This window comes from Ciona robusta, chromosome 14 (genome assembly GCF_009617815.1).
Source record: "Ciona robusta chromosome 14, ASM961781v2".
In the NCBI taxonomy this organism is placed as follows: Eukaryota; Metazoa; Chordata; class Ascidiacea; order Phlebobranchia; family Cionidae; genus Ciona; species Ciona robusta.
The window spans coordinates 5,445,152-5,470,119 of record NC_143248.1 but is presented as its reverse complement, the minus strand read 5'-3'; the positions used below and the strand labels follow the sequence as shown (position 1 = coordinate 5,470,119).

General features: G+C 36.3%; 4 protein-coding genes across 4 annotated transcripts; 1 reads left to right on the top strand and 3 right to left on the bottom strand.

The window, feature by feature from the left end:
- The first annotated feature begins 1,098 nt into the window (after nt 1-1,098).
- LOC149725344 (V-type proton ATPase subunit E-like) lies at nt 1,099-3,999 on the top strand. The gene is made up of 7 exons (XM_089892743.1): nt 1,099-1,271; nt 1,737-1,802; nt 2,094-2,203; nt 2,458-2,524; nt 2,719-2,877; nt 3,217-3,399; nt 3,795-3,999. Exons 1-7 carry the CDS (start codon nt 1,239-1,241, stop codon nt 3,855-3,857), a joined length of 681 nt encoding a protein of 226 aa, XP_089748869.1. The 5' UTR covers nt 1,099-1,238; the 3' UTR covers nt 3,858-3,999.
- A 174-nt stretch (nt 4,000-4,173) lies between these two features.
- Nucleotides 4,174-8,880, bottom strand: LOC149725343 (solute carrier family 25 member 32-like). Its single transcript, XM_089892741.1, has 7 exons — nt 8,662-8,880; nt 7,935-8,085; nt 7,308-7,396; nt 6,906-7,054; nt 6,335-6,448; nt 5,797-5,942; nt 4,174-5,161 (listed from the first exon to the last, which is right to left on the bottom strand). Exons 1-7 carry the CDS (start codon nt 8,759-8,761, stop codon nt 5,047-5,049), a joined length of 864 nt encoding a protein of 287 aa, XP_089748867.1. The 5' UTR covers nt 8,762-8,880; the 3' UTR covers nt 4,174-5,046.
- A 513-nt stretch (nt 8,881-9,393) lies between these two features.
- On the bottom strand, nt 9,394-15,341 carry LOC149725342 (presenilin-1-like). Its single transcript, XM_089892361.1, has 9 exons — nt 15,177-15,341; nt 14,523-14,572; nt 13,785-14,052; nt 13,127-13,305; nt 12,059-12,330; nt 11,536-11,628; nt 11,176-11,300; nt 10,666-10,833; nt 9,394-10,186 (listed from the first exon to the last, which is right to left on the bottom strand). The coding sequence occupies exons 1-9, from the start codon at nt 15,278-15,280 to the stop codon at nt 10,126-10,128; spliced, it is 1,320 nt and encodes a 439-aa protein (XP_089748487.1). The 5' UTR covers nt 15,281-15,341; the 3' UTR covers nt 9,394-10,125.
- Nucleotides 15,342-17,252: 1,911 nt separating this feature from the next.
- On the bottom strand, nt 17,253-23,637 carry LOC149725341 (uncharacterized). The gene is made up of 6 exons (XM_089892357.1): nt 23,454-23,637; nt 22,078-22,215; nt 21,544-21,684; nt 20,029-20,226; nt 19,497-19,582; nt 17,253-19,155 (listed from the first exon to the last, which is right to left on the bottom strand). Exons 1-6 carry the CDS (start codon nt 23,551-23,553, stop codon nt 18,271-18,273), a joined length of 1,548 nt encoding a protein of 515 aa, XP_089748483.1. The 5' UTR covers nt 23,554-23,637; the 3' UTR covers nt 17,253-18,270.
- Between the last annotated feature and the right edge of the window lie 1,331 nt (nt 23,638-24,968).

Genomic DNA, 24,968 nt, shown 5'->3' with positions numbered 1-24,968 from the left:
CATACAAAGAATTATAAAACCGTATCCGCGCGACTTACACAGACCGTTGTTAATTGTTTGAAACAAGATATTTGGTTATTATGTGCTAAGGTGTCCCGTCTTACCCCACCCTACTATTATGCGCACAACAGAACTTTCAGTCCGATCAGACAAGCACCAGACTTAGGGTGGTATGCAGGACGTATATTTAAGTTTCAGCATACCACTCCTACAAATACACTTCAAAAATAACAAACAATAAACAATCTCACCTTCAGTGTGATGTCTTCAATACTGAACCACGAAAAATATTCACAACCACTGCTACAAATAAAACTAAACGTTCTAACTAATTGATCAAGTTGCTATTTCCAGTAAACAATCAGTAGCATAACTCTGAACTAAACCTTTGCCGATCAGGCAGAAATAGAACGAGAAGTTTGCAACCAGTGGCCGCGCGCAGATTACGTTGATTACTATTATGCCCGCAACCGAAACTCGGAAAGTTGACCGGCGTTGTATATATACGTCATACTCAACTACGTCACGCAAAGTTTCTACGTCAATGCCAGGTAACAATCCTTGCAAAGTGGAGTTACGATTACTTGAAAATGAAAAAACGTCCCGAATGTGAAACTATTAAAATCACTTGGTTTAAAAAACAATCGCAAATTAGTCTGTATGTATTTTTACATTCTTTTATATAAATAAAAAATGAAAGGTTGCAATGAGTCAAAGCATTACTGTTACCGAAACACGGTTTAAGTCGTCTTAAATGTGTATGCATTGAGTCAGTGGCTCGCTGCATAAACATGTTTACGAACTCTGGATTGCGTTTGTGTTAGCTACAGCGTATGGGCGTAGGGCGTTCATTAAATTTTTAGTAACAACAGCTTCAATAAACAAATATTTTTTTGTTAACCTACAAATATGTTCGTTTTAGGCAATACCAATCTGAAATTAAATCACTTCTACGACACCCCGCGCTCGCATACGATGTCTATTGTCACATGATAAAAAAAATCACATGATATAAAACGGATGAGAGCAGGGTCGTATGTTGTTAACGTATGTTATTAAAAGTTTTCGTCAACATTTTTTTTGAATCATTGAAGCGCATTTAAGCACAAGACCGCTTTATTAGTTATGATTTGAGAAATTTTGCGTAAAATAACTGCATTAAATTAATATCTACATCTGGTTAAAGTTTAGGAAGTTTATATTTATATTCTGCGTTGTGTTTCTGCATATATACCAATATGGGCTTAAGTGAAGTAGAAGTCAAAAAGCAGGTACATCCAATTTAATGCGTGGAAGGTTTCTACATGAATATCGAAAATGTTTTGACCTGACCATAACGTACCAACATGTTTACGCATTTTAATTCTTAACTTTTGTCAACAAACACTTTAAGTTGAAGGTCTCATCTTCTTGAAGTAATCATTTATTATTTACATGCATAAACATAGATATATTTATGTTAAATTTTAGTGCTAGTGCAGGATCCATCACCCGTACAATCAACCGTATAAATTCTCACAAAGTTTCCCAACTTCTAAACATTTATATTTATCCATGTGTTGTCATGACCCAGTCTGCAGAATATGGAAGTTCCTGGTGAGATCTCGCGCATGCATAACCAAGCAATAGTAGTGACCGAAATGGCGCTTGTACCTGCCATACTCTGCAGACTGGTTCATGGCAGGATATTCCACCTATGTACTATAACTTATTAAACCTTCACTTCTGTTCCACAGATTGATCACATGATCGCATTCATCGACCAAGAAGCAGATGAAAAAGTTGATGAAATTATGGCAAAGGTCCCAACATATTGACTTTACTATATCTAACATAAATGACACTTAAACCAATGTTTTTAACCTTCATGTTTCTTAACATAACCATGGGGACATGTTTAGAAACCATGAACTAAGAAAAGTTGCAGCCATTTAAAGAGCTTTTTATTTTATATCTATTTGATTGAAATAAACAACAAACCAAACTAGCTTTTTCAACCTTTGTTGTAAGCCCATATAAATGCAATTAACTGATCATCAATTGAAAACAATGTCCAAACCATATTGTTAGAATTCATTAAGTATTTCATCCAGGCTGACGAAGAATTTGAAATTGAAAAAAGTCGTCTTGTACAACAACAACGACAGAAGATAATGACGTATTATGAGAGAAAACAAAAACAATTGGAGCAGCAGAAGAAAGTGTAAGATGACAAATTATTTGTTGTAACCAGATGTTCTTTCAAATATAATGCAATTCACCATAGTCAAGTTACCTAACAGTTTAAAATCATGTGTTTAACATTTAACATGATGTCAATTTAAGACTAAATTTAAAGACTTCCTATCTTCCCCTCACCATACTATATAAAAAACCCTATGAACACAACATGGTTGCATTGTTTAGTTTGTATAACTTTAGTTTGTCTGCTTTCAATGTCTTGTTTTATGTTCACAGGCAACAATCACAACTAGTAAATGCAGCAAGACTAAAAATCCTCAAATATAGAGAAGACCATATTCAGGTACAAGTTACTTCTGTCCTAATGTTATGCATTGCAATTCTGAATCAATATACTGTTGCTATGGTTCCTGTTACACTTGTTTACTTTATTACATCTTAATATATACCTGGTTTACTTGTATAAACATATACAACTTTATAAATACATGGTTTCTTACCTTCATTCTACATTTAACATTTTTAAATTGTGTTCAGAATATTCTAAGTGAAGCAAAGGACCAACTTAGTGACCTTAAACGAAACCAATCTCAATACAATTCACTTCTGCTTGGATTAATAAGCCAAGGTCTCTTTCAACTACTGGAGGACAAAGTTATCGTTCAATGTTTAAAGGAAGATGTGCAGACAGTTAAGGTGATGAACTTTTTGGGGTAATACATAAATTTAGGGTAATGAGCCAACTATGGAAATCTAGGACCTTGGTGTATCTCACTATAAGACCTCACTTATATAGAATAAAATGTGCATATACGATGTTGGGGTAATGAATGAGCCAACTCTAGCCTAAATCTCAGGTCCCCTGGCGTGCCTCACTGTAGGACCTCACTTACACAAACTGGTAATATCTTACTATAAACTACCTGCAATACTACACATAGTATGCTACCAATGCTACCTAAAAATGTAACTTTTGAATGCAATGAAAATAGTAATAATAAGTTTATATCAATAATGAAAAGTTGATGTTTCCAGGCATTGATTCCCGACGTGGTCGATGCGTTTAAAAAGTCGACAAACCGCGTCGCGGTCGTGGAGGTCAACGAAAGTTCATTCCTAACCCCGGACACATGTGGTGGGGTGATTATGACGAGCGCTAACGGGGCTATTAGGGTTAGGAACACATTAGATGCGAGGTTGGATCTTATTGGTAGACAGGTAAGCTTCAAGTTATATGGTTTTATACCCCACACATATCTTCATACGCATCATGTATATTGGGTGCTCTTTTATACACATAGTACACATGTGTATGGTGTATAAGAAGACACCCATGTTATAATTGACAGTGAACATGAGGTGTATGATGGGTGCTCTATTTTACACATGGTACACATATGTCTGGCCTATAAGAAGACAACCATGTTATACACATAGTGTATTCATACACAATCATGCTCACTGTTGTGTTAAAAAAAACGGGTGCCCTCTTATACGCATGGTGCATACATTCACCATGTGTATTTACTGTATAAGAAGACACTTATGGTCCATGTTAGTGCGTATGATTTCCAAATAATCTGCACAAAATTAAAACATTCTATTTTTCACAGATGCTTCCAGAAATTCGGGAAGTTTTATTCGGGAAAAACATGAATCGTAAATTCCTCGACTGAGCTTTACTACACAACTAATATTATTATCATGATTATCATTAAGAGGGAAATCTAATTTGAACACATATGTTGTATCTATGTTGTGGTAGTTTCCGTGCAATATGCAAGCGTTTTCAATAAATGTTAAAGTATTGTTTCAAAAGTTTTTAAATGATTTTCGTGTTAGTTTTGCTACTGGCCAATAATACTGTTTAAAAAAGATTGTTATAGTGCTTACATTGCAAACCTTGTTATAGTGCTTACATTGCAAACCAACAGATGCAAATTAGTTGTCAAAATTTTAACAATTCAAAACAACAACCACACAAGCAGGCACGAGCTGTATACCACAGAACACCTGTGTTATAACAACTGTTATCCAGCCATGCAAATTTAGACGAGTGTCATTCTTTGATAATGCTCAAAAACGAGCTGGAACTCAATCAAATGTAAACGTCACATATGAACAATAAATGCAAAATTGCAGCAATTACAAACATAAATCATGTATTATCTATATTATAAATTTAGGAAATATTATCATTCTGGTTACAATAGGCTATTAATATTCATTTGTGCTAAACACTGTTTAGTAAACATAACATAGCACGTTGCTTAATGATTAAATGTCTTTCTATACGCAGATTGTTTTTGCTTTTATAATTATTGCATAAGAATCAATCTGCGCTGAAGTAATACCACACCACAGTGTGTGCTTATATGTATAAGGTAGATATAGTAAGGTGGGGGAAGATGGAATACATTTAGCACATAATATCCAAACATCCTAATCGTGTTTTAAACAATTAAAAACGGTCTATGGGAGTTATGAGGATACGATTTTATATTTCTTTGAACTTCTTTGTGTACTACCAAGTGGGACAAGAAAATAGAATGAGTAAATGTCCCATCTTCCCCTACTTTACCATGGAAATTGCTGTTTTAGGCATGATTTACCAGCCTTACGATTTAGGATAACAATACAGCATACACAGGGTGTTTGGAAAGTCACTGCACGCTTATAGTTAATATTTACTGATTAAGGTGTTTAGAAACAAAATAAGAAGGTCCAAGCCTGTATTGTTGCTAACGGGGGTCACTTATAAAACCATTTATAATTATCGTTCATATTTACTTCTGGATTCTATACTGAAAAACGTTTGTTAATAAATATGTAAGTGCACAGTGACTTTCCGAACACCCTGTATTATCAAGGTAGATAATACACCATCATCTCATAAGTGTAAAACGTGATACAGCAGGCAGGAGTTACCCTTAATAGGTTTGCAGTCAGCCCTTTGTAAAAACCTCTCCAAGTTTCATTCCTTTACCAAAAGTAAGATAATTTTAGCAACACCATACTCTGGCACTACATACTTACAAAATATTAGTCTTAATGAGTTGCACAACTATGCAAAAAATTCCTTTTGTTTATGGAAAATAATAAACAGATATAAACCGATCTGTTTTAGTTGTTTTTTTCAATACAACCTTCAAAATAAATCTTTTACATTTAGTGTTTTACAATTGAACCCAAGTTTTTATAAAATTTGTGCCATATAAATGCTACCAAACCTAGAAATTCAAAGAAAAAGTCACCAACCTCTACAGTTTAAATAAGTTATGTTACAAACTACCTACTGTATTAACATGTATACATACTAGGTTTAAATTAAAGGCAACATAACCATAGCGCATTCAAGTACTTAGGGAATAAACCATAATGTTCATAATAAACATCTTTCTAATATCAGGGGTAATGGGGAATCTCTGACCTAACAAATCCCTGTTATATAACAACAATATCCCCATTGTCATATACCACCCATAAGCTATACTAATGAACATCTTTTTAATAGCAGGGGTAATGGGGAATCTCTGGCATAAAACCCATGTCTAACCTGTTATATAACACCATTATCCAACAACACAACTCACAAATAAATGCAAAACATCTTACTTGAAAGTTGTTCTAACGACATCCATAACTCCACTATAAACACGGTTCTGGTCCTGCAGTCTTGACCTCACTACTTGGTAAGGATAAGTTGACGTCGCAGCAACAAGCTTAGAGGTGGCGGACATGGCTAGCACATCAAATGTATCCTGAAATGGTACATTGGTTTGTATATATGTACAGTCTAACAGTACGTAGGTGCATTGCAACTGGTGTGAACAAGCTACACATAACTGCATACTATAGCCCACTGCCCACTATAAAAGCAAAATTTGGGTTTTGACTTAATGCACCACTTTTTTCCATGTTCTCTTGTGAACTGTATTTATGATAAGGCGAGTCTATGGCTTCAGCAACTAATCAGTTTGCACCAAGTCAACTCAAAAAGCAGAATTTACAATTATGGGCCACTTTCAAATTTAAGTTTGTGAGTTTGTCAAAACACGTTACTTTTGTCATATCATATATGTCTTTAGAATCATAAACTATAAGTTTGCAGTGAGCAAATTTAAATACCTACACACACAACACAGATAAATACCATTTTATCCTGAATATCCTTCTTTTTTCTTCTTGCATTCCAAATCTTCAACTTTTCATAAACAAGGAACTGAATCGCTCCATGGCTCGTGCCAAACAAACCTGGCACAAATCCCTGAAAGTTCAAAACAAACATATATATATTTTAAATATGGTATAATTAGGAACTAAATGCCTGGTAAAGGGAATTGACCAATTTGTATAGACATTATTATCTATCGTAATTCGTATTCTATTCTATATGGGTGAGGTCCTACAGCAAGGTACGCCATGGGACCTGAGATTTAGACCAGAGTTGTTCCATTACCCCAACATTGTATATGCACATTCTATTCTATATGGGTGAGGTCCTACAGTGAGGCACGCCATGGGACCTGGGCTTTAGGTCAGAGTTGGCCCATTACCCCAACATTGTATATGCACATTCTGTTCTATATGGGTGAGGTCCCAGCTAGGCATGCCATGGGACCTGAGATTTAGACCAGACTTGGCCAAAAAACGTACACCCATTTTACACTCCCCTAATAAAAAACAGTGCAAAATTGAACAGGAATTCACAGTGCGTTAGTTACCTTGTACAACCCTCTGACCCCACTTTGTTTGTGCAGATCAAGTATAGCATGCGTCATCCCTTTGTATTGTTTCTGTTGTGTTTCATATTGTAAGCAGAGACGAGTTTTTGCAATCCATATTGGATTTGTTACGGCTAAGGTTGCAGATCCTATAACAAACAAAATACAAATTACTATCATTAATATAACAATAATAAAAGTACGAATCCAAACAGGGATAACTAAAAAATTCAATAAAGAAAGACCAATTATAATTTACCGAAATAAAGAATTTTGTTGTTTAATGTTATTGAATATATCTGTATCGTAAATGTTTTGTGAAACTTAAATAATTTCAAGTATAAATATATAGTATTGGTATATAATGTTCTTATACAATATAACCAAATGTAGCTTTCCTACCTGATACCAGCCCACATCCAATATACTGTGGGATTGTGAGAGCTTTTGATCCCTCCCCATTGTTTAGATATGACTTGATGGTGTTGTAGCTAAAACAAAGTGAGTTGCTTGTTTTAGATTTTACATATAGTGACTATACTACTGTCTTACTTTACACAATGTTAAGGTCTCATAATTATGATATACTGCTAACCAAATAAAGTTGCCAATATAATATAAATATTAAATAATAATATAGCAGGGAGGGGAAGATGGGAAACCTGTTTATTCCATTTTCTTGTCCAATTTAGTAGTGAACAAAGAACATTCAAAGAATTAAAAAAATGTATCCTCACAACTCCCATAGACCGTTGTTAATTGTTAAAAATACGATCAGGATATTTGTATATTATGTGCTAAAGGTGTCCCATCTCCTCTCACCCTACTATAACTTTATTTGTCTTTTCGATTACGGCAGCAATGATTTAGAAATAATTTAAAAGAAAATACAGGAAACAGCGACAAAACAAAAGCTTTAATAATTATCAAGTTAAACTTCTAATAGAAACAAGTGTGCGTAAAGACAATGTAGTATATACCAAACCATACTAAGGCAACAAGATCAAGCAAACACTTAATTCAACTCACAAGAAAAAGTAAAGCCCCCAACTCATCCCTGCCCCAATTATATTAGGGGTGACACCAGTGTATAAACCACGTACGCCATTTGTTCTCCAAACCTTCTTAGTTAAGTCCCACATACTGTTGTACTGTGGTCTGGTTGGCAAACCATCGCTGACTGTGTGTGAAGAAATGGAGTTTTGTTACAACGAACAGTTTATAAAAGAATAAATGTAGGAGAGAGATCTTCAGGTAACTGCTTGTTTTTTTTTATCCTAAAGGACTGTTGACCGTGCCATACATTGAGACATCATTTTCGTCTATCATACGGCAAAGTATTAAAGTAGCAGCGCCAAGCCTTGAACCTTCATCCACTGGGCTACGGTATGGCACGCTAACCATTAAAAAAAAGAATGAATCAATGAATGAATGTAACTACTTCACCCTTTCACCCTTGCATGGCAGGGCCACGACGGCCATTATAACACAGGTGTTTTGTTTCATACACCTCGTGTCAGCTTACAAGTTACCACATATGTAACTTTTTATGAATGAGGTTGATTAACATTGACATTAATAGATCTACATGATTTTTCTAAAACGAAACATTCACACGGGTAAAAAGAAAACAATTATATCATATTTATAGGCTGTTATGCTTGTATTAAAACTAACCAGAATGTTTTTTATGTACATTATCATTTTATATTTTAACAAATATTATGAGTAGGCTATCCATGGTCAAAGTATTTACCTGAAAATCGTATCTTGATAAGATCCAATGGATGTAAAAAGCAAGTAGCTGTTGTACCGCCTGCCACACCAGCCACAAAATGTTTATAACTTGACGTCATCTTTTGGTTATCATTACTTAAACATATACAAACGCTATGCTGGTTTAAAACGACAAATCCTGTAAAAACATTCACTTTTATCTGGCATGTACTTTAACGTTTATGTACCAACGCAAAGTTACACATGGGCTGTAGGACTTCCCCGCACACGAGAACACAACTGGACAAAAACAAAATTTTTGTATTCTGCACAAAGCTATTTTGTGGTGCGGGCAGTGCGAAAACCAACACCACATTTACATTTGTAAAACAAAATTTCCGCAACACCGGCAAGCTAATATAAACTCTCCCCTAAGCGCCTCTGCTATTCTGAATGACGCAACATTGGTAAATATATTTGCAATTTATCACTGACTTTCTACGGGTTAGTAGAGTAAACACAGTTCTAAATCAGCAGTTTAGGCGATATACCTAAACACCACTTACTTCGTATTATACAACATACACAATACTTCTACATATTATAAAAGGCAGAAGTCCTATACGGGACTAGTCTGGGGTACTGGGATGTAGGCCAGAGTTGGATCACTACCCCGAACACCCATGGTGCTATCACATGGACCTCACCAGATGTTGAAGGCTTTCTTAAATTAATCTAACATATGTTATATAACTTTGCAGCTTACAATAAATTTGACAACTTTGTTTTTTATTACGACAGTGTAAACAAGGTGACGATGGCAATTACAAAATTTAAATAGATTTTAAGGCTTTTTAAAGTTGTGTGCATAAACACTGCAGAATTTTGAGATTTAAAAATAAAAATTACCAAACCAAGCAACAAAATTCAATTAAAAAGAAAAAAAATACAAAAAAAACTCAACAAATTTCATTATTTCAATTTACCCACAAAATTCTGGTTCACTTTTTAATATAGCAGGGTAGGGGAAGACGGGACACATTTTCATTCTATCTTCTCGTCCCATTTGGTAGTAAAAAAAGAACATTCAAAGATCAAGATGTTTGAATATTATGTGCTAAAGGTGTCCCATCTTCCCCCACCCCACTATGTTACTAATTTAGAATCAAAATCTTGATAAAAGTACATACTGCTAATATATAAAAGTAAATAGTAAAGGCCAGTAACACTAAATCATTCTAATTCATATTAACATTATAATATACATGTATTGTCAATAAAATATGACATTAATGCGAAGTTTAGTTTAACTTTTACAGTGGGAATTTGGTTAAAAAACTTTCTATATACTAGAACTAATTTAATACAAATTGTGATGTAACACCAGTATTTGTGATGTCACACAACCAAGGGTTTTAAAAAGCTTATGGCAAGTTGACATCTGTAACTTTGGCCAGAAACCAGTTGTTTGTTCATTGCACAAATAGTTGTGTAGGTTAGTAGTTCATAAATATACTTGAGCAGAATTAATGGAGTCCATGTAAGGTCTCACCACGTAATCAGTGCTGAAATGTAAATTAGGTATTTTGAGTATGATGTATTTGATTATGTCTTGGGGTAATTTAGCAACTCTGGCTTGAATCCCAGGTCGCAAACCATACCATGCCGCCTCTGGCTTACATGATACAATAATAATGTAAGAAAATATGAGATGACGGTCTTCTAATGTTGATTCCTATATCTCAGTTATTTTGGTTCAAAGCTTAATGCTGGTACCATTGTGGACGCATGTGTCGTTGGGCAAGAAATTTAACAGCTATTGCTTCAACCCAGTGGTCACTTATGTTGTCCAATTATCAGTAATATGGTAAAAACAATCACGCATAAAGTTACACACAGGCAACTGATAAGTAGACAAAAAAACACTAGATGTATGAAACAGAACACCTTTGTAATAATGTATGCCGTTGCCCTGCCATTCGAGAATAAATAAGTAACATTTATTAAACATAACCAATAAATTATTATAATACAAAGCACCCACCTGAAATAGAAGACCAAACCAAATGTAATTGAAATGGGCAATGCAGGCAATGCTTTGCGATAAATAGCAAGCAGTATCAAAGTGAGACACAAACCAATAAGAATGGCAACAAAACACGCAATGGTTGTGTTCCAATCCCCGGTTGCTGATGCTTTGCCAACCAATACACTAAGGAGAAAGTCATCAGAATTTAGTTGGAGGTCTAAAATTACTTAAACTTAGTTCAGTTTTTATGATCGCATTATCCGGGCTCAACACATAGTGGTACAACTATTGAGGATGTGGGTTTTGTTGGTTAAGAAACTTAACAGCAATTGCTCAAACTGAGTGGTTACAATTGAGTTGTTTAATACTAAATTGTCACTTTAACATAAAAAACAGAGGCCCATAAGGACACAATTTGCATGAAATGCGGCACCTGTGTTATAACGACTGTTGTTGCCCTGCTATGCCAAGATAAATAAGTTACATTCACCGACAAAATCGAACCAAAATCTAAGAACCCCAAACCTGTAGAAAATGAAATCGCCGAGCCCAAGTTTCACTCCTTTGTCCTCCGCCTCTTCACTGCCCTCTGGTGGTGGCCCCAACTGCTGACGGGCTTGGTTACGAGTTTCATTTGAAGTTATTATAACCTACGTTGTATGGGGATTAACCAGAGGTGTATGGGGTAGATTGAATGGGGTATTTAAACTATTGTTTAATTACATTTTAGTAAAGTAAAATTCCATACTCTTTACAATGTTAATAACCATGCTGCTAACAAGCATTACGCATGAGGTGTTTCATAATCATTAATCAATGCTTTCTTACACTGGCGAGTGAGCAAGTTTAATGATATTCCAGCTAAACAATTAAAATAACGGTCACCTCCCCAGAGTTCCTGTTATGCCTACGTTGCCACGCCACGTCAAACCCTGTGTCGCTACCTTGTGAGGTGCTCGAGGTATTGTCCGAATGAACCTTTGTATAATATTATGTTTGTTAATATACGTTTAATATGAAGTTTGTTATGGTGACTTGTAATCGAATAAATAAATATAAAATTCGGTTACATTGTATATACATTGCGAAGACCTTCCTATTCATACCCATATGCATTGAAATGTGTGAAACCAAACCAAATTCTTAAATTAGTTTTGTGGATGAAATTACCATGAAACTTTAAAAGTTAAGACCAAAGCAAGCACTACTGAAGTTAAAGGGGCACTTGTGTATGGGTGTTCTGTTATATACTATTCAGCCAGAGTTCTACCCAAACACCCAGGGTGCTAAAACTTCCATTACCACGAGGTTGCTGCAATAAATGTCTTGCCCAAAAACACAAACAACTTTTACTTTATATGTCATATCGCATATCGGTTTAAATGAGATTTTATATTGCAGTAAGTACCTGGTTGGGAGCTGGTGCGTTTTGTGCCATTCCTACGGTCCACATCATGCCAGACGAATAGATAAGAGCAGGGAACAATGACTCGTTACGTGATTGTGCAGTTTCGACTAACATGCGTAAAGGTCCTTTGGGACATAGCACAGCAAGGAGGTCGTATATTGAAATAAACCCAAGTATGACCCACGCTGTCCATTCAGGAAGGTATTTAATGAACACCAAAGCCATCAGTGATGATACAATAATCAGATATGCTTGTTGGAGAAGAAGGGGGCCTGTGGTGTAATACAATGGTTTGATTATTACACGTGCGTTGTGGTAAATATTACAAGTGAATATAAAAATATGGTAAAATGTCATCCGCATATTAATGTTAGGGCTAGCATTTTAAAAAATGCAGTTTAGCTCATTGGCTCATAGTTGTTAAACCTCATTGATTGATATTCAATGTATTTAACAGGCTGTGTAAAACATGTTACATGAAATTTTAAACATAGTAAGTATTGACTAATGTGTAAAAAATAAGGTTTTGTAATCTGCCAACTCTGGCTAAATCACAAATCCCCGTAAGTGCCACGAGTGACTAGTCAGACTATATTTGAAAGTAGGTAGGCACCCAATCCAGTGAAAAAATTCCCCACCAATAACTATATGGGTTACTGATAAATCAAAAAACAAAGTCAAGGGTGGCCTCACCTTATACTCAGGATGGTATATGACTATATGTTTATGTAACGTAAGGCAACTAAATAAACATAAACATTCAATATACCCAAGACAGTAATAATATAAACTTTACTCTTTGTTTATTATTGAAACCATTTCTCCCATTATGTCTTTACACTTTTGTACCATTGTTTCGCCAATGTCTAAGTTTTTTATGAAAACACTTTAAAGAAAGGTTGCAGCACAATATGAATTATTAAAATTGTAATTATGAGTTGTTTTATCTTATAAACAGCTGGAGCCTTCAATGCAATTTCATTCAAAATTCCAGAGTTGGCCTACCCACCCTGTCACCCCAGGTTTGACGCCTATTGCATAATTCATCAAATATCAAGTTCGATTCACCTTTCCAATGAATACAAATCATTCCCACCACCCCAAAGTTCCACAACACAATGACCACTGTGATGTAATCAACTGCTGTATTATAAGCTCGGAGAACTTCAGCAAGATAAAGATAAGCAAAGAGAAAGACAAGGAGAAGAGTGGAGAGGATCAACCACCCGTGAATTACTTTGTAACATCTGCAACAATATATTAAACTTTATTATAATATGACCATATTCTATCCTATACCAGTGAGGCTCCAACAAACATTTAAGACTTGTAAGCAACAATATATTAAGGTTTTAAACTTTTTAATAAGACCACATAATCCACATTCTATTTTATATAGGTGGGTCATACACTAAGACGTATCGGTATCAGTGGTAAATTTTGTCTGGGAACACGGTTTTAGGTCAGTTTTTACCCAATTAAACCAAAGTACTATTGAGAAATAACCCAAACATTTTTGGTTAAACTTTTCATAGTGTTTTATAAACCCTCTTGAGTTTTAAATTTATTTGCTATAAACGGCCAAAATTTTTCGTAACATAGCCTACTGGTATAAATTAAAATTTTAAGCTAAATAAAAATGTTAAAGTAAAATACAGTAGTTTCTGAAACTTTTTTCAATTTAGTAGGAAGTTCAATTTACCAGAAATATAAAACAAATTCAAACCTGTATTTGTAGAGCAGCACAAGAAACACTGTCATTACAACAATAACTCCAATCATAATCAATGAGTTTGCGATTGATTCCCAAACCACTTGTGCAGGAGCTGCATTTGTTGTGTGGAACGGGGTATATACGAGAAACTGCTGCTGTGACTGGTCGGTGTAGTAAGACACGGATGTTATAGTTGCTACCACTACAAGCATACATAGTGTGACGGGGATGAACAACGATATAACAGTGCTTGCTCCATATCTTAACTCTTCTTCTGCATCTAAATAATGAATTATACATATTCTATTTAAATATTAGACTGACGATGCCATTTAGGCGAAATATATATCTTTTATTAAACAATTGGTTGAACTCGATTTTTATCTGTTACATTTTCATATCACCAGATTCTTAAGTAAAGACAAAGTAAGATTTACTACATATTATTTGTTGTGCTTGTAGATTCCACCCATATAGAATAGAATGTGCATATACAATGTTGGGGGCCCTAGTGCATGTCCACTATGTTCGCTATGTTCACAATATTTACTACATAGTTGACATAGTGGACATGCACTAATTAAAAGAACCACAATGTTAGGGTAATGGACAACTCTGGCCTAAATCCCAAGCCACCTGCCCTGCCTTGCCACAACATCTCCCATATAACACACACTCAATAATAATAACAACAACATACAAACTAAAAGTAATACGAAAGCAACAACCACCAAATATTGAGTAAATCACCTTCTGCTTCATCCCGTATTCTCCTTGCTGGTGAATCTGTTGTGTTGTTTCTGTAAAAGTTTCATAAAACTGAATTTCCTTTAAAATCAATAAAAATAAACATGAATAGTTCTTTAGTAGTACTTGATTTTCTATACAACTCGTAAAAATAGACTGTTTTGCTAAACATGTGTAAGTATTGACTAATGTGTAAAAAATAAAGTTTGGTAATCTGCCACTCTGGCTAAATCACAAGTCCCATGAAGTGCCATGAGCGACTAGCCAGACCATATTTGAAAGTAGGTAGGCACCAAATCCAGTAAAAAGATTCCCCCCCCCAATAACTGTAATGGTTAGTGATGATTTGATAAAAACAAAGTCAAGGGTGGCCCCTCCTTATACTCAAGATAGCATATGTTTATGTAAACTAGGCAACTTGAAAAAGAGAGATTTGCTAAAGACACTAGGTAGTAGGTACTAAGTAGAGTAGTGCCATACTGCCATTTTGCTATAACCATCTTATCATTTCTGTTTACCAAACTTAAACTGTCAAAAACAAATAAAGAAGCACACAAATTGTACACAGAAAATACAACTTATGCGTTTTCTAAATTGAAAACGATACTTTTATAATATTAAACATAAAGGTTTATTAAATACAATGAAATGACTTACGATTGGTTAGCGTTTGTCGTTGAAACTGCGGAGTTACTCATATTAACACTCGGTGTTTCAATTAAACGTTGTCTCTCGGCGTCTGAGTCGCCCGAAGAATTCATCTAAGCGATTTTTTCTTTCTTTTTGCTTTGTAACTGGGTCAGTACTTGACGAACAACAATTCTCCTGTTTATCTTATTTCGGATGACATCTGATACACCGTGGGAAAAACTTTTGACCAGAGCCATAGAAATACCGAGTAGTCCAACCCATTGTTACGTAAAAGACAAATTGAACGGCAATTTGGGTCCAAAATAACACAGTAGGACGTAGGTATAGGGAAAATGTATGTTTTTCGGTAAATTATAGAAAAACTTGACCCTAGAAACAAATTTAAAGGTTAAAAAATGTAAAAATCATGTTTTATTTGTTTTCTGTATCAAAAAAAGTCAAAAAATAAAATTAGAAGCGGTTGATTTGTAACATTTTAGTCATTTAATGCGGTTAAATTAATATATTTTTTCAAAAAAATGTTTGGTAAGGTAAATAGAAGCTGTTTTACACCTTCCCACAAAAGGAAAACGCAAACAAAACCTAAAAAGTTCGTTTAAACCTATTGCCAAAGTCACTACTTTTGCTCTATTTTGAACACACAAAGACGGCAGTTGGACTACTCGGTGTTTATACGACTCTGCTTTTGACGTCATGTTGGGATGAACGTAACTTATTCATCCCCGCGTGGAGGATTAATGGCAGTGGTTATATCACGGGTTAAATTTCATATTGACAAACACGCCCATAACGGTAGCAGAGTCGAGCCTCGACCTCATTAACTCTTGGCTAGAAGCGTGCGCAATAACCACTATGCAACACGCAAACTTTACATTTAGTTTTTGGTGTAGAATAAGTCTCGTGATATAGTTGTCCCTGTGATTACGGTAAAACGAAAACGCAGCAGTCAGAGTTGAGAGTTTATAATTATTTCGTATGCGAATTTATAGGTATAGAGCCCTTATTATACACACAAACATTAAAGGGCCTAAACACACCCCACGTCACTTTTATTTTTTATGGTAAATTCATAAAGCGACCGTTTTATTGATTCCAAAAATACTTTGCTTATTAAAATTGGTCCAGTATAGGCGGAGATATTCGTCCTCAAACAGTGATCTCTAGCGCTATCTTTTTTTTACTACGAGCTCCGTGATTGTGACATAGGAACGTACTAGTCACGTGACTGATTCATTCGTAAAAGCGAAACCTGCGTTTTTTTGTGCTTTTTTGCGTTTTTTTTGTTCTCTCGTTTTTCGCTAAAAACACTGCCTCTCGCCTTTCTGAATGAGAGCGGCCACGCTTCAACAATTTTGTCACGTGGGTAGTACACTTCTCAATTTTTTTCGCCACGCAACTTTCAAATCAGTTTTTTGAATTTCACGGTGTTTGAGCTGGAATATCTTTGGTTATACAGAACCGATTAAAACAAGTAAGGTGTCGTTGGAATTAGAAAAACACACTCTATCGATTAAAGCGAAGTACATTTGGGGTGTGTTTAGGCCCTTTAAATTGCAATTGATTTTAACTGTGACAATACATTGCACTCAGTTTAAGTTTGTTTTCTCAATCGAATGCCCAACCATCATGTACAAACAGACAATACACAAAACCACAAAAAGCAAATATCGAATTATAGCAGTGTCTCATTGAATTGTACTAAACGTTTCTGCTTTTTGTTCTATTTGAATTAACGATGCTTTGTTCTATTTATTTCGAGGTGAGGATGTGAGGTTCCACAGCACGCCAGGGTTTATGAAATGCTAAAAATAACCCATTACCCCAACACACAAGGTGCCAATGTTTGGACCTTACTACATTGAAATCTGTCGCATCTCCGAAGGTATACGCTACTTAGTTTCGTTAAATAGGGTGTTTTGTTTCATACACCTCGTGCCCGCTTACGAAAACCAAATCCGGCATAATAGAAGGCGTTGACAAATACGAAACGCAAACTGTTGTTGACATTTGGCAAGTCACTTTTACTTTAATCCAGCAGCCGTGCAAGTGTTGTTCAATTCGTCAGCCATACAATCAAACACGGTCGGTGACAAATACTTTTATTCAAAGAAGGCGAGGCAGGAAATAATACTTCAATGTACAATGACCATTGTTACTTAACAGAGCTGGTTCTTGGCAGACATTTTTGCAATCAACTCGGCATGTTATGATCTAGAATAGATATTCGAGGTATCTGTGACGTCACAATGACCCACCGCGACTGTAACGCGAAGATTGGCGATGGACAATGAACCCGGGGTGCTATGAAGTTGGGTGAGACCAAATCAGCCAAGGATTTTGAAGTTAACTTGATGGACAGGTAATATAAAGTGTTTGATAGCACAAGGCACTGTTAGTTTGGCAACGTAGGTTCAGATAGTTGGTAGCAACACATGGAAATACGAAGATATCTCGGTTTAAGGTGTAAGGAGAGCAATCAGTAGTTTGGATGTTTTCTACTTTGGAAACCCGAAATGAGTTTTAATTTGTTTGTGAAAATTAGGGATTGGAAAAAATACAGACAGAGATAAAAAAGGTAACACTATGTACTTGATTTCTTAAATAAGCAATGGGTTTCCTCTTGCTTAAAAACGTTTATCCTTTTTTACCGAATCAAGATATCTCCTACTCGGGACTCGGTACTTTGGAGTCGGGTAAACGAATAAGGAACGAAAAATACGCAGCGGGGTTCGATCCGAGGATCGATGGCAGTCCACGATAATAAGAAGCATTCGATTGAACTTAAGAAACAGCGCAGCTAACGGTAAAGAAAGCACCTTTAAAAGAGATAGAGCAGCTCGCTTGCCGCCGGTTCAAACACGATGTAAAGGAAAGAATAAAAACGAAGCCACCGACATTGTGGGATATCGGTACCAAGATTAAGACTGAGATAAAAAATGATGTAAAAATTTGAAAACGAAGGACTTTACCTTGTGCTTAAATGGCGTACATTAAAAATTAAGAGAAAAACAGTAAAGAAATTTCGATATAGTAGTATTCAGTAACAAGTTTCGTGACGTCACGAATGGTGACGTCATCATTACGTCACGATAGATGACGCTTAGCTTTCGTGACGTGATTTTCTCTCTCGTTGTCTGGTTCGATGAGTGTTTGAAAGTGCGCGCGTTTTGTTGGGGTCTATGATCGCATAGTCGATAGCGGGGTGACTTGAAAGGGGGGTTTTGGGAGTTTTAGGGGTTCGTGGGGTACCTGGTATACCCGATGACGCGGAGGAGGCACCACAACTGAAATCGTCTCCGTTTTTAAACGCTTCCACGGGTACATAGTTGAGTTTAGAGCTTCCAGACCGCGGTCTATGCCCGAACAAGTGAGAGTCAAAGTCAAAGTTGAAATGCATTGAACCCACAGCTGTGGCGGGTAAAGGCGTGCCGGATATATCCATACTCGCATGGGTTGTGTTCACATAGTCTCTGTAAGGCTGTGCGGAATGTGGCACTGTAGGCGAGAGGCGTCGATGGAAATGATGATTATGCGGCTTCACTTTGAAATTATGTCTCCGCCAGGGGTCGCCCGCAGTCGTAGTTGGGTGTGGTGGGATAGGGGGTGGATTCTGAGATATTGTGCTCCCATTACCGTTTAAACTTCCAATACCCGACGTGCTGTTGCTACCGGGGGTAAGCAAGGGTTCGCAGTCGGATCGCAACGACATCATACTGACGTCACGACTGACTGACTCCACAGCGCTGGGAGAAGGTTTATCATCATTCGATGACGTGGCGGGCGCTGATTGGTCAATGGTAACTTCTTCTGATCGAGCTTCGTAACGTACCCGTCTAGGGAAACTCCCCGAATGTTCCATGACGTCATTATTCTCGTAATTAGCGTTCTCGCTGTTTCGTCTTTGCTGAACGATCTTAACACGGTCGGAACCTCTATCATACGTGGCTACCATTTCACTGTTAACTCGACGGCGACTTATCATCTCCTGTGACGTCATAAACCACCATTATTGATAACTCATAATAAACCATTCATTGTAATAATTGACGTGACAATGGTTTAAATGAGACGTAATAACATAGCCAATTTGTCTATAATTAGCATAAGGGTTTAACATGGTTTGATATATATAGTATTGTCGGGTAAAATAGAACCAATTAACAACGCTATTTTAAAAGTCGTAAGAATACGGTTATTTTATTCTGTAAATATTCTTTGTTCACTACTAAATACGACGTTAAACTATAACGAAAACAAGGACCATAAATCGAAAACGGGTCAACTACCGTTTATTAACTTGCTATACAACGAGATATATAAGTTTACCTGTCTAGACGTGGGCGCTGGTTGCAATGCAAACGGTTGATGGTTTAATGTTAGAGCTTCGTCTTCTGGTAACGAAGCCAAGGTAGCTGCGAGGTATAACTTGGTTAATATTGAGACATGAGGAGTTTAAGTGGGTGGAGTGGTTTGTATGAGACATGGAGGCGACGTATTATGTAGAGATAATATTAGGTTAACGTACAAGCGATATCAGCACTTTATAATGTACAATGATAGTAAGAGGTAACACAGCTTATAAGGTGATTGTGATTTCTGCATAAAATTATAGCAAGGTTAATTAAAAAGGGACCATACTATTACTAATTGTTAAAAAAAATACCTTAAGCGCCTGTGGCCCATAAACAAGTCATTGTTTTATAGAATCATAAAATAAATTGAACAAATAATAATTTAAGTATGCGCTGCTGCTATCACAGATGATGCAGGAGATAATACAAACCTATTGGTATATAGGATTTTGCAAAACTAAAGTTGCCTACAACCGAAAAAAATAAAAATATCCACGTATTCCTACCTGTGTGTTGAGATGACGTGCTCCCTCTAGGGGCTGGCGTAACAGGAGCACTGTATCCGGGTGGTGGCGTAGGTATGGCTGACTGATGATTTCTGACACTTCCGTTCGCATAATTCGCGTTTCCGTTGGAGGTCACGTGACGTGAACCGCTTGAATTATTGACGTTCATGTATCGGGGGTAGCCGTTCGTTGAAATGACTGAAAAGAAGAAAATAAAAGTTAAAAACACGAAGGTATTTAGTTAAAGTCTTTTCGTAAAAAATAAAGCGGTAAAAAAATAGGAATTTACAAACGTGAGGATTTAAGTTAAAAGCGGATTTCCTAAAACACCTTTTTTGACAGTTTTAATAGGGCTACAACAACCCACATATAGCATACAAGATACAAAATTGTCTTCATTTGAGATGTTTTAGTTTAAACTGTCGCCGCAGCCGCAGCTATCAAAAACTTATGTCGAAGATGAAATTTATGAAAAACGTGGCAGAATATTCGGATAATTTGTGTGAGACTCCCTTTGCTAAAAATGTAGCAGCGTAGCATAATACACAATTACATATATCTCTTCTGGGCTGTGATACCATAAACTATCGCAGTGAATATACAAATATACCTTAAAAGAATATGCGAATGTTACCACTACCTTAAGATTAAGTTAAGCACAATAAATGCATTGTTTCCAATGCACACCAATGTCGTTAGAACTAGTTTCCAATATAAACCTGTTATGATTGGTCTCGTTATGTGAGATAAAAGTTGGGTAATCTCATTTTAGTTTGGTGTGGAAATTGCTGCGAGCCATTATAGAACATGTCACGTACATTAGCTTGCTGTATAAAGCTGATAACATCATCTCTACTTTGTTGATTTGATCAACGGCGGCGGCAAGCAGGAGACGCAGCGCACCAAATAAGCACGTCTAGGTGTGGGCGATTTTCGCGGCTTTCGAATCTTGATTCCGCGTATAAACCGCGCCGAAACAATGACTTGTTTATGAGAAGACAATACGAGACAGCGAGCGCCAGAAGCTACGTTATAAGGCGATTAAATAAAACAAATACGTCACGGGCATGACTTGTTCTCCAGTAGAAGTAGGATTAAACCGGTGTAAACTGGTTTACAAAAAGGTGAAACGCGTTCTACCCAGTTTTGGTTTAACACTCGGTATAAACAATGGTTCCCAACTATTTCACTTTGAAACGGCTTTTCATTATTTCAGATTGAGAAACACTGGCAAAACTAGCACACAATGCACGGGAAAGGATTAACCTTGGCCTAAATACTCGATATTCTAGCATATCTCGCTGAAGTAGCTCAACCATATATAATATATATAATATTATACAGAGCAAACAATTTAGACAACCCATAAAAGACCAAAGTTGAAGCAATTGCCATTAAGTGTCACGTTTAAAGACACATACGCAATGGTAGCAGCGTCGAGCCTCGAACCCGTTTTATATAGGCTAAAGGTACTACGTCACGGCGCTGGTAAACACAAACAATGAATAAACGTACTTGATTGTTGCGGTAAAGATGTGAATTGCATATGATGAGGTGCCGGCATCAAACGTTCCTGTTCGGCCTGTAACTCTGATACTTGGTGTCGAAGTAATTCGAACAACTCGTCGGTGTGTGAGCATTTAAACAGGTACATTCCTACATGGTGGATATGGTTACTTAACGTTCGTTGCAAATTAGTTTATTTACAGATAATTTGGGATACAACCAAACGTAGTACAACATGTGTAGGGTTAAATTACCATGAAATCAGTCAAAAATAATCGATGGAACAGAGTGTGATTATACTTTATTATTATGTTCAGCATTAGTTTACGATGGTAAAAAGAGAAACAAATAAAACACATATGCTTAAATGCAAGTTCTTACATTTAAAGTATGAAGTATTTCTAGTGAAAAACATAGTTATGCTTGAAAGTTAAATTATATCTTCCGGTAAAATAAAATCAATTTCAATTGTTGCATTAAACTCGGCAGCAACAGCAGCATATATTGGTTAATATAAATCTATATAATGGTTAAGAGTCCCACCTTGTCCGGTTTCGCAACCGTTTCCCGCTTCAATGAATATGGAATCGAGGTTACAGCCGTACCTACGTAGACAAGCAATCGGCCAAGACGCCATTATTTTCCGATTCCGACTTCTTACGATTACTTTCTTATTGGAAACTGAAACGGGGAGGAATAAATTTAAGTTAAATTGGATCGAATGTAAGATTATATGACATTGGTTTAAACGTAATAACATATTAGGATAATTTGTGTGCGACTAATATGTTAATGACGTTAATATGTTTCGTGAATCTGGCCTGATCTAGCACTTATATTGTTGGACGGTTCTAGTTGCATCATAACAGAATAAATATGCAGCAAACAAAAATCAAGTCCAACTAACAACAAATATATTAGGCGTATTACTTCACATATATTACGATGCATTTGTGAAAACATGACATGATAGTATAAAAGCAATAAGGTATCGGTGAATATTGAAATTTATGTTGGTATAAGATGGTATAAAGACATTGTTTAGCGTTTAGGGCCAGAGTTCCAATTATACTGAGTTCTTCGCTCTACAAATCCAAAACCGCACATTATTTGACATTTAACATTTCCAGCCACATTATGTTACGAATGGGGAAGGGTTTGGTTATACCACTGATGTGGCTTCGGTTCTAATACAACCCTGTCCTATGGAAAGTTAGCCAAGCGCATAACCACCCCTTGTGACAATACATCGGCACCGGGCTGACCCTACTGCCGGGATAAGTGATTTGAGCAGCGGTGGCTTAATCGAAACTACAAATCAGAGGAAATGTCATCAATTCGAAACGCTACACGGCCCAGAGACAACACGACAGTTAGACTTAATCCAACGCCGCGTTCAATGGTTTTGTTTTCGGAAAAAAAACCTCGAAAAATGCGACTCACAGGTTACTGGTATGGGTTTCCGCATTGTTACAGCGAAGTTAACGCTGTAGACTAAACCAGAGTACGAGTTAATGTTCTTATAACACGATCAACTGCGTAATAATAACATGAACTTGGTGGGGGTATTATTCTTAAACGGCTATCCCTTGGTGACTATTTGAGACATTGCACTCGGTATTGTAGGGTGGGGGAAGATGGAACACCTTTACGTTATATTTTCTCGTCCCATTTGGTAGTAAACATTCAATGAATTATAAAAACGTATCCTCACGACTTCCATAGACCGTTGTTACCTGTTTAAAACGATCAGGATATTTGGATATTATGTGCTAAGGTGTCCCATCTTCCCCCACAGTATTATTTTTATATATGTTGAGAAGTAACACTGTAACTTGGTGTTTTTGTTTTCAAATCAATGTGCAAATATAACGTGGCAGCTTAATGGAACTATGCCTTTACAACAACACATAACTTACCTTCTAAAGTAACCGCGTTAACAGCTTTATCCTTGTCGTTCAAGTTTCTCGCCTTAAACATACGAGGAGCATCATTCGGTAAACTTTGTGAGCATCCCATATTTTTTGTGAGGTTTTAAACTTATATTCTCTACAGCATATTAACTAACAACTTGTTAAGTTTTTAAAGCCTAATGTGTCGTACCTGTTGAAAGAGAAAGAGTATATTAGGGCGTTTCCATATTTACTTACTGCAGAGTTAACGACTACCTTGTCTCTTAGTCCAAACAAGCGAAGAATTTGCACTTTATTTCCTAAACTAAACCACGCAATTGTAAAAAATGTCAATATTCATGCCAAAATTAACCCTATAACTTTATGTTTGAACCCAATATAAGATATAGGATATTAGTACGTATTGATTCAAATATCTCTGTATTAAACTGACATATTATGCTTGTATATAACTAACTGGAAACCGAACAAAATGTTGCAAATGTAACTTACATTGTATACACTGCTTAAAACAATACATGAGACAAGTGGTAGCAAACCACGTGCAAATGACGTCATAATAGCCAGTGTTACCAATACGGGTAAACAAACATTCCCGGTTGTTGCCTATAATATGTAAGGGTCCCTTATAGAAAAGGGTCCCAAAACTTTATTATTGAAAAACTATATAAGCCCCCCTTTAGAAAGTGTTAAAAAACTCCGCGGAACTATTTTGTTTAAATATGTTTAATATATAAATTGGGATATAAATAATATTGAATAGTAAAGCTTAATGAGGTATGGCACAACTTCTGACCAAAATTGGTCTAAAATAAGGACCTCACATATAATAGAAATAAGTAAAAAACTGTTGTAAATTAGACAAAAAAAACTTCCGAATTATTTATCAGATTAGGATTGTAGTTAAGCGATAGTTGTTTTGCGTGGTTGGTCACCACAGCTCGCATAACAAAGCAATGCAAACATGGATGCTTCAATTGGAGAGATGTTTTGCTTCTGAAGTCAAGTTTGGCTTAAGTATCAAACAAACACAAGCACCTGGCCATCGGTGCTCAGCCATTAATCAAACTACGTTAGCTGCAAAAATATGATTTGTGGTCGGACTGGTAGAAGTAGTAGTTAAGTACGGCACTTGGACGGGGTAAAATACATACAGATGGCACGTAAATGTGAGCGCGCGTGCTATTTACCAAGTTGCTGACGTGCGCTAGCGTTTATGAGGCAGTTCTATGAATTTGTCTTACTAGCGAGATCGGCAACACAATAACGTTGTGCTCGTTTTCTAAGCATATACGGAAGATACGGTAGTTTCGGCGGGAACGACTGATTAATTTCGGGCCCTGACGGCGTCTGACTTGTTTACTCTGTAAACTCGGCGATTTACAAGCAGAGAACGCGTGGAAAGAACGTTGGTAGTTAAATGGTTACTGAGATACACATCGCTACCATCGTACGACCTTTACAGCACTCAGTACACAAAGCAAACAGCGATAGAAGATAACCCGTCTCGTTAACTGGTGA